This window comes from Aspergillus nomiae (genome assembly GCF_001204775.2).
Source record: "Aspergillus nomiae NRRL 13137 chromosome Unknown contig00671, whole genome shotgun sequence".
NCBI classification, from domain to species: Eukaryota; Fungi; Ascomycota; class Eurotiomycetes; order Eurotiales; family Aspergillaceae; genus Aspergillus; species Aspergillus nomiae.
Genome location: NW_015378726.1, coordinates 1 through 9,930, shown reverse-complemented (window position 1 = coordinate 9,930; position 9,930 = coordinate 1). Strand labels below are relative to the sequence as shown.

General features: G+C 49.9%; 4 protein-coding genes across 4 annotated transcripts; 3 read left to right on the top strand and 1 right to left on the bottom strand.

Moving 5' to 3' along the window:
- Positions 1 to 943: 943 nt before the first annotated feature.
- ANOM_011419 (putative acyl-CoA oxidase) lies at positions 944 to 3,092 on the top strand (the record flags this gene model as incomplete). The annotated part of the gene is made up of 2 exons (XM_015556675.1): positions 944 to 1,038; positions 1,106 to 3,092. 2 exons carry the CDS (start codon positions 944 to 946, stop codon positions 3,090 to 3,092), a joined length of 2,082 nt encoding a protein of 693 aa, XP_015401105.1.
- A 522-nt stretch (positions 3,093 to 3,614) lies between these two features.
- Positions 3,615 to 5,329, bottom strand: ANOM_011418 (cytochrome P450; the record flags this gene model as incomplete). The annotated part of the gene is made up of 3 exons (XM_015556674.1): positions 3,615 to 4,612; positions 4,664 to 5,089; positions 5,179 to 5,329. 3 exons carry the CDS (start codon positions 5,327 to 5,329, stop codon positions 3,615 to 3,617), a joined length of 1,575 nt encoding a protein of 524 aa, XP_015401102.1.
- Positions 5,330 to 6,208: 879 nt separating this feature from the next.
- ANOM_011417 (uncharacterized protein) lies at positions 6,209 to 7,609 on the top strand (the record flags this gene model as incomplete). Its single annotated transcript, XM_015556673.1, has 5 exons — positions 6,209 to 6,355; positions 6,412 to 6,775; positions 6,838 to 6,955; positions 7,009 to 7,073; positions 7,150 to 7,609. 5 exons carry the CDS (start codon positions 6,209 to 6,211, stop codon positions 7,590 to 7,592), a joined length of 1,137 nt encoding a protein of 378 aa, XP_015401104.1. The 3' UTR covers positions 7,593 to 7,609.
- A 1,571-nt stretch (positions 7,610 to 9,180) lies between these two features.
- On the top strand, positions 9,181 to 9,842 carry ANOM_011416 (aegerolysin family protein; the record flags this gene model as incomplete). The annotated part of the gene is made up of 2 exons (XM_015556672.1): positions 9,181 to 9,468; positions 9,518 to 9,842. Exons 1-2 carry the CDS (start codon positions 9,368 to 9,370, stop codon positions 9,840 to 9,842), a joined length of 426 nt encoding a protein of 141 aa, XP_015401103.1. The 5' UTR covers positions 9,181 to 9,367.
- Between the last annotated feature and the right edge of the window lie 88 nt (positions 9,843 to 9,930).

The following is a 9,930-nucleotide window of genomic DNA, read 5'->3' as shown; positions in this document are numbered from 1 at the left end:
TAACGTCCTTAGTAGATTCTCTGCCCCAGCCGAGTGACGGGATATACCGATAAAAAGCAAATCCCTTGGCAGGAGATCTAAACGCCGGGAAGCAGCCAAAGAGCTGAAGGTGAAAGCAAATCATGAATCTAAAGAGGAACTACCAAAACTGTTTCTATCGGAACCTCAAAAGGCCCGTCCACCGGCAGGCGACCTGGCACTTGAGAGGATTGTCTGACACATATTCAGAACAACAAGCTACGCCTTTGCTGCCGAAAGCCTGCTCGCAGACGTCATGGTTCCACCGGGCGACTTCAAGATATATGGAGGAGCAGCATCGCCCGGCGAAACAGAAGGTGCAGGAAGGCAGCACACCATTGTAGAAATCATGGGCCGCCTGGGGCGCCGAAGGCTCGCTACACTGGAATACACTTTCTGTTGGAGTCGAGAATCCAATGGCTGAAAGGTAGTATAACTCAATGTTGTGGGTTTCCAAGTCTCATCCACTTATGTCGACGAATATGGCCACAGAGAGAAGTAGTGTGTAGCTGCAAACCCCGAGCTCGTAGTGTGTTATCCACCGCAGTCGAATCTCTGACTCCTTCCAACTGTAAACTTTCTGACGGGCGAAGGCATGAGCCAATCCAGGTACTGGAGTCAGCCGTGTTCCGAAGGGCTGATGCTGAGGCAGACGAGGACTCGAGAATGTCGTTGGTCCATACAGAGTCAAGAAAGATAGAAGGGGGAAAAAGAATAAAGAAAAAAAATAAAAATAAAAAAATCAAAAACAATGGAGGGGGGTAAGCCTTGCTATAGCCTGGGATAAAGCAATGAGAATAACTACATATACGGCCGTGACCAGCCCATGTCAAAGCCCATAAATCAATGCTCGATTTTATGTTCTGCAGTCCCTTCTTACCCAAGTGAAGTCAACCAGTCATTGTTACCAGATGGTTATCCAGTCATGGCCTTCTTCAATAGACAGATGGATCTGATGCAACAGGCCAGAGCTTCATCGACTTTCAATCCCATGAAGCTGACGGTCGTCCTATACGACAAGTACTTTGACCCATCCCTCTATCCAAGATACATAGCTATTTATCAGGAAAGCTGATCTCTTGTCAAGCGAAGCAACGGTTAGTTCTCGGCGAGCAGCATTCCATCGTGTAGAGAACGCACTGGGCCTGCACGACAACATGAAGTTACCACATATATACTCGGGCCTCGACCGCGAAGGACTGTACCTAGAAGGCGTGCGTCGGGCTCGCGTCATCACGCACGACATGATAACCCACGGCCATAATCATTTCCAGTGGTTGAATGAACGTTATCAAATCTGTAATTCGTCTCCGTTCGGGATGAACTTTCTCATGTTTCGCCGGACTATCGAACTGCAGGGGACCGCGGACCAGCGGCGGTACTGGCTGCAGGAGATCGACCAGATGAGAATCAACGGTGCATATGCTCAAACCGAATTGGGCCATGGAACCTTTGTCCGAGGAATCGAGACAACTGCCACCTTCGATGTCGGTACAGACACATTCACAATTCATTCCCCCACTCCTACATCTGTCAAATACTGGCCTGGCGGACTGGGCTTTAGCTGTTCTCATGCCATCGTTGCGGCGAGGTTAATCACACGCGGAAAGGACCACGGCGTGCATATGTTCATAGTCCAGATCCGCTCGCTGGAAGATTTTGCACCCGTGTGTGGTGTGGAGCTTGGAGATCTGGGCATGAAGATGGCCTACAACGGGACGTGTAATGGATACGCACGGTTCAATTACTTACGCGTACCCAGGAGCAGCCTGCTCGCTGCCCATGCTCAGGTCTCACGCGACGGCACGTATGGCCAGGCGCAGACTAAGGTGGGCACCCTACCAGTATCCAAAAGGGTATACTCAACAATGTTGGACACGCGGCGAAATATTGTGCGATGTGTCGCCTTCGGATTAGCGCAGGCTGTGACAATTACCACACGGTATTCGATTGTGCGAGAGCAGGGTCGATTGATGTTCTCTGATGCGACAGATGAAGAAGCAGCCATCATAATGTTCAAGTCTCAGCACTACCGGCTGTTGACCCTCATCGCACAATCCTATGCTATCCTGTTTGCCGCAAAGGACTTCGACGTCAGGTACGATCAGCTCGTCTGCGAACAAGAAAAGGATGACCACGCACGGTTGCCATTCATGCACGCCCTCAGCACGGGGTTAAAAGCATGGGCCACTACTATTGCAAGCGCCGGTGCCACAGAAGCAAGGAAGATGTGCGGCGGCCATGGGTTCGTTGCCCTGTCCGGCCTCCCGGAGATCGAGGGAACGGTTTCTGCCACCGTCACGTTCGAGGGCGAGAACTATGTGATGTGGCAGCAGCTGGTCGTATATCTGTTCAAACAGGTCAAGGCATTGTGCAGCGGCCAGGACGTCGATATCGAAGTGAAGGACTACATGGGCGGCGTCCGCACATACCTCGATGAAGAAACTTTCCCGTCTCGTATCCAGGGTTGCGGTAAAGAAAAGCTTTTCGATGGCTCCACATTGCTGCTGATCTACAAGGAACGGTCGCAGCGACTACTAGCCACTGCGTACTCTTCTTATAGAGAGATGTGTAACCGCTGTTCTGCAGCAGAGGCGTGGAACACCTGCATGATGACCAGTCTAGCAGCCGGCCAGGCCTTTGTGGAATATATTGTCATAGAATCATTCCTGAAGCGGATATCATCCTTAGATACAGAGGATGCTCCTATATCGGAGGCCTTATCGCATCTCTTCTGCTTGTTTGCTCTGACAACGATCACAAGTCCTAGTCCGTCCTTTGCAGCGGGTTCTTTCCTTGAGCATGGACTGCTCACTTCTGATGAGCTCAACAAAATTCGCGTCCGGGTCAATGAGCTTTTAGCGCATCTCCTCCCTAACATCGCTGCTCTGACAGATGCTTGGGACTTCACCGATAGCAGCCTCTGTAGCGCGCTGGGTTGCAAGGACGGAAATGTCTATGAGCGGTTACTGAGCTGGACGCGGCAGCTGCCGGCAAACAGCGGGCGAGCCGTGGAGAAAGCATGGGAAGCATCGGAGGGGATTGAGGAATTTTTCAAGGCAAGTCGATTGTGAAATGAGTCTAACGGATTTATGGAAGATATGGTTGACGAGGCTGTGCTTGTATTATGTATAAGGGGAAATGGCTGTTGTAGCCGGTTCAATATATATAGGTCTACGTGGCACGACACAATCTGATGTCAGCAGCAAAATGTACATACTTGGCAGTGGAGGAGATTTCCCTTTCGCTTTTGCTTTTGTTTCTCCCCTTTTCATCCGAGAGACTGCTCAGAAGAATATGGTATGATAATCTGTCCTTGGTGGCACATCGGCGAGTATATGAACTCAGAGATTAACTATCTCCTGGCGAATTGACTACTGGAGTTGCAAATGGACATACGACAATTATATATGTAGCTCATAAAAACCAGACAGAGAAAGGAACGAACGGTGTGTGCTTCTCCAGATAGTACATGATGGCCATACAAAAGAAAAAAGGAAGGAAATATTAACTTATGTATTTGCAGGCACAGGCACCGCCCGAAAGAGAACACGAAATAGGAGACATCTTGAATCAACGACGGCTGTAACGCACCATCAGGAGCGACGAGAGAGCTTAACATCAATACCCTCTTGTCGAACGAAGAAGCTGTTGTGCGTCTTCCAGTCGCGGTGTGGGTGAGCCAACTGGATATCGTAACGTGAGATTAGTGTAGCCATCACCTTGTATACTTCGAGTAGACCTAAGTTTCTTCCAATGCATATGCGGCTCCCGGCGCCAAATGCAAGGTCAGAATTATTCATCAACCGTAAGCGTGCCTGATACTCCTCCTCACTCTCCCGGGAATCGTCACGCAGCCACCTCTCAGGGCGAAACACGTCGGAATCCTCGCCCCAGACAGACTGGTTCCGACCAATGACATACGGATTCATGCCGACGATGCATCCCTGAGGGATATACTGGCCGTTTGGTAGGGTAAGCCCCCCAGGCGCCACATACCGTTCCAGGGTCATAGCGACACCGGGATGCATCCGCATTGCCTCGCGGACCACCGCGTTGAGGTACGGAAGGGCGCTTGCAATGTTGTATGGCACGGCCGACCGTGCAGCATCCAGACTGGATTGACAGGCAAGAACCTCCTCTTGCAGACGTGTCCACACCCGAGGGTTCTTCAATGCGAAATAAATGGCCGCATTCAGCGTGATGGCTGTTGTATCTGCACCAGCGATCATGTTGATCATGAGGTACGAGATAATCTGGCTGTCATCGACAATGTTGGGGTGTTTGTCTTTGGCATCGATGAACCTGTCTAAGAAATCGGGCTTACTTGCGTCGTGGTAGCTGGTGTCCTTGCCTTGCAATCGGTCAAGCAGATGTTGTATCGAGATGTTGGTGATATTACCGAAGGCCGGGGGCCCGATTCGATAAATAGGATTCTTGTCGAGGAGATGGTCCAAGACTGGAAGCTGTCCAACGAGAGAGAAATAATCCATGGCGGTGTCAGAGATCGCGATCGTGCCATCGAAGTCAAAACCGTTCTTAAGATAGCCGATGGGCTCGCTGAAGGTGGCTTGTCCTACCACGTCCCATGTATCTATTTCAATCAGTACTCATCACAGCCTGGCTATAGAAAAGGCAACCATACAGAACAGTAGCCACTGGTCTAATTTGCATGTTGTGCCGGCGTTCGATCCATCGATGAACTCCTCTTCCAGCCTCTGACAGAGGTAGTTGATCACCTCATCAATATGAGGCTCAAGGGGCAGGACACCCGTCAAGGAGTAATATTTAGCAATAGGTCGCTTTTGCTGCGCGTGGATATCAGGGTCACACTCGCTGAATAAGTTATAAATAATTCGGCCGTTGCTTTTGGCACTACTGCCATGGTAAAATTCGGTCTTTCGATAGTCCCCTTTCGTGTTGTAGATTGTTTTGATCATCTCCGGTAGATCCAAGTCGACGACATTAGGGGCTATACGCACCACAGGGCCGTATTTCCGGTGAAGCTCATGGAGGACCACCTGAGACTGTCCCTGCGTAACATGGTAAATCCGCCAGAGGTTGGTCCATCCTACGGCCGAGTGGTTAGTGACGACAATCAAGGCCAATGTGACGCGGCAAAGCATCCAAGCATTGGCGCGAAGGGCCTCCACAACTCACCCGCGAGAAAAGGACCAGGGATCCTGCGTAAAGGAGAAATGAGATAGGTCGCTAGATACCAAAAGACCAAGGCTATCCACAGTGTGCCAAATAGCGAGACGGCAAAGCCTCTTAGGCTATAGTCGAGCGCCAAAGACAGGGAATAATCCATTTTTGGAATCAGTTGAGGATGAAGTCCCTGGAGATGAAACAAGCAAATAATCTCTAGAGACCAGGGTCAGAGTATTCCCAGTATTTAGAGCGTCTGAGAGAAAAAGTTCACGAGGTGATCCCCGTATACAATTGGCCAATGCGTCTGCCATCGACGCTCTGATGCTGGGCCCAGAACACGCACTAATGCACGCCGTGCGCTATGAAGACATCCGCACCTACCCCTAAAATTCCTTGGCTGCTTCACCTGCTCTTCCCCGTTGCCAAAGTACCTTCTCATTGAGACTAACAGCCAATCTACTGGTTCTTCCGGAGCCTTCCTCCGCCTGCCCCGAGAGACTCGTTTACTATTTAGGATAAGACTTACCCACGATGCATCTCTCACACCCGGGAATTTGGATAGCTCCACTGGCACAGACCGACAGCCGTTGCGCTAGGTCGAACTGACAGGTAGACAGTGGATATAGGCATTGACAAAACTTTATTCGCAGACCAGTGGATCCGTACGCGCTCGAATATGACCAGTATCCGGGGAGCGAAGTGAGGCTTTTGGGAGATCGCAAAATAAAAGTACAAAGTAGTGAGCTAGAAGCTTGGACCCATGGGACGTGAAGGAGGGTGTACAGTATCTCTCCTGTCGTATCTCGAGTTAGTCTAAATGAACAGGAAAACACGGGTTGTTGATAGTTCACAGGTGAAAGGGAGGATGTGCATCAAAGGTACTTTGTACAGTTCAACCGCATATATCTAAGCTAGTTCACACTCTGCCCTCGATGCCTTCATCTTCAACTTTGATCCCACTTTTTATCTGTCGCACAAGTTGCGCGTTGCTGAGCCAGTATTTCCTCTTGTCGTAGTTCCTTCCCCAAGTGCGTTCAAGATGCTGGCTGGCCAAGGGGTCAAGGCAATCGCAGTGATGTGGGTAATGGCTATTATGTCCTTCGTTCTTGTGCCTTTACGGCTGTACACGAGGATTTATATAGTCAAGGCTCTGGGGCTGGATGATCATGTGTTCAATTTGGGCTGGGTATGTTTCTTTGAACGTCGAGTAACCCTGTATCGATCCTTAACTCTCGAGCCTAGGTATTTCTCCTCTTATATACGACATTCACCACCATAGCCGGACAGCACGGGTTCGGACAGCCAATTACTAGCCTCTCCATGGACGAAGCCGTCCAAGCTGTGTACATGGAAATGGTCGGTCAGACGTTTGCCGTGCTGGGGATGGCCATTGCGAAGCTTTCATTGGGTATATTTCTTTTGCGAATCGTGGTGAAACCATGGCATCGCATCTCGATTTGGATCTCGATGGTCAGTCTAGCAGTTGTTTCTGTGATGACGGCGATTATCTTCTGGACCCAACGCCTTCCCTCTAGGGCCATCTATGATCCTCGTGTACCTGGCCGAACTATTGTCAGCGTTACCCCGTTCTCAGTGCTTCTTGGTTGTATGTTATCCTCAAGAACTTTTCCAGCTCGATGAACTACTCACCTTTTGTTTGACGCTTAGCATGGTGTGCGGCGGTCGACTTTTACTTCGCCATTCTGCCGTGGATCTTCATTTGGGAACTCAACATGCGGTTCAAGGAGAAGATGACCATCGCTATTAGTCTAAGCTTGGGATTCATGTCAGCCTTCCATATCTCTGGGGATAGATAATCTGCTAACATACATCCTGCAGCGCCGGTATCTGTGGGATCATTCGCACCATAGAGCTCGGCGGATTGTCGAGTGCTAACTACACGGGTACGTCTGAGGTGATTCACATCCGCTTCCCAAAGGATCCAAACAGCTGATATATGCCCAATTTCTCTTTCTGTAGAGGACACAGTTCCTCTTATTATCTGGTCTGCTGTCGAGCTTGCCGTCACCCTTATCTGCGTCGGCATTCCCACCGTCCGTCCCCTTTACCGGTACATCGTCCACGGATCCAGTGTCAAAGAGTCCCATGAAGCCTACAAAAGGCAAGATGAAAGTGGTAGTGGCAGTGGCAGTGGCAGTGGAAGCCGTAACAAACCGACTTTTGCGATGCCCATGCGGAACTTCGCTCGGGCGGGTCGAAAAGACGAGTTTCTGACCACTACAACGACCACTGTCGACATACCCGATGCCAACGACCGCGGACCCGATTGGAATAGTCGATCTTATGTGACGGGCCCGGGGCAGAATGACGAAGAAGCACTTGTGGCTACTATCGAAGAAGAAAATTCTCGGTACATGGATCACATCTGCGTGCGGCAGGAAGTGCATGTAGAGACAAATTAAATTGAAGGAAAATATACGGACCCATTCGCAAGTAGGAGATTTTCTTTCGAATGATTTTATTAAAGAAACTCGACTCTCAACCCTTGTTCCGTGCTTTGTCATTTCCCAGCTATTCTGGCTTGAGCGCTGTTCATGTATGTTAGGAGGCTATTAGGTTACTATGCGGTAAGGGGTCCTTGAAAATGTTAGTCATTTGAGAAACTATAATGTGTTGAATATAATATAGACATGGGTATAAGAATACAACCGGTATCTGGCTGTCTTAGAGGATGGGAAATGGCTTGGCCTCACAATCAAACCCATCGCATCTGTCCCCGGTTGGCCCATTGACTGACTACTACTAAGTATACCCTGCCATTGACCAACGAGACCTCTTTGAGCTAGTATGTACATTGTCCTTTTTCGTCAGATGACCTTCACCACGACCATTTACAGCGAGAGATGCTCGTATGAAGCCCCTTTTGCAGGGGAAGGTGCCATCCACAGGCAGAAGGCCGAGTGGCGTTGTCCACCGTGTGATGCTGGGATTTGGGAGTGAATTGAATTCAGTACCTTTGCCTCGTGCCAAGCGAAATTCCCCACAGAAAGGCAACCAGTTCGTTGGCTTGCCACCGCAGCTCTAACTTTCGCACTCGCTCTCGGTGCTTACTGTTGTTGGTGCCCACGGGATCAAAAAATGGGCCTTGACCAATTCAAGTATCTGCGGAGACGATCACTCATCGCTCTGGTTGATCTCGCCTTTCCGACGTGGTCCAATGTGTTGCTACAGCATGGCCTGGATTCCAATACACGCCGAACATAATGATTATTTTTTCCCCCTTTGGAAACTATTAGATAACCAATTCCTTCCCAGATCAACCATCGCGTCCGAGGAGCGACGAGTTGCCATCTGTGCTGTTAGTCAAGTTTTGGACAGGTTGCGTGCCCACTGCGGCCAGGCGCAGCCGTGGCACCACAACAACACCCAGCCCTGGATTGGGTGGTGGGACCAAGATATGAAATCCAGGATCTATTGGCACGGAGGCGTTTCCGGAGCCTCCCGTGTGTACTACCTGCAGAGTCAATTCCTTCGGACATCTGGGGTAGGATCCAAACTGACCAGTTGGAATGATGGTTTGGCAACAGGGGTCTCCTCAAAGTTTCCAGGAAAGAAAGGAAGGGACTAATCGAACCAGGCAGCTGAACCACAGGAAACAAAGGAAAGAGAAAAACAAAAGCACACGACAAACATTGAAAATGACATATTTACAACAAGTTAGAGGGAAATCACTACGGGTGGGGGATGGGGAGGTCGATCAACGGAGGACAGTCTGAAACTCGCGGACATGAATGCATGACGCGACGATTTCTTCCCCACCCAAGCTTCATTCCACAGGCCTATGAACAGCGTCTGCATGCAGAAAAGAGGGGGATCAACAGTATTCTAGGTTGGTTGTTCCCCAGGATTTCTCCGCAAAGAATGTTTAGGGTTCCGTGGATCGGGTGACCGAATCGGCCAACCGCATTGTCTGATCGTCTCGTCATATGATCCAGCGCATGACGTCTTCCATCAATCCACCAAAACCCCCCAAAGAATGAAGGAAGTGAACAGTTGTTGCTCAATGGAAGTCAATAAATACCGGTCGTTTCCCCCCCCCCCCCCCTCCTTCCTGCCTGATCAGTTCATTACTTCCTCACCTACTTGATCAATCTTCAGTGACAATTCGAGGCTAATTGCTCTCTTATACTATCCTCTTTTCCGGGTCTAATTTCACCCCCCACACACCATATACATCATGGAGGACATGAACAAATACAATTCCAAATGGGTCGAGTTCCATATTCGGGACCACCTCAAGGACGGCGAAATCTCCGTGCGACACACCGTTATCGAAGAGTATGTGCACTCTTTCATTCGGCCATGGCCATTGCTAACCTCTCTGTAGCGGCGAGTTCCACAATCCCAACGATCGTAGAAAATCGCTCCATGAAGACGAGATCGACGATATCGTGATCCCGGCCGACGGCATCGGCGAGATCTGTGCTCACGGACGTAGAGGCAGTGAGGGTCGTCTGGACCTGTTCCATGGCGACTCCAAGATTTGCGAACTCCACTGGGACAATCGCGAAGGCAGACTCGTCAACCTGGTCGAAACGTTGGACAATAGTGACAAGTACAGGGTCGAGCATGGGGGATGGAGCCCAGAGGCAGGACCTCTGGGCCATGTTTACGTGGATGTATGGGACAAGGACAAGAGCAAGAGCAAGTAGTCTCTCCCCCATACCTGATGGTGTAGTCTTGTACGGATGTAGTCTTTTTTCCTTTCCATTTTCAGTTCGATTTTTTTTTTTTTCTTTT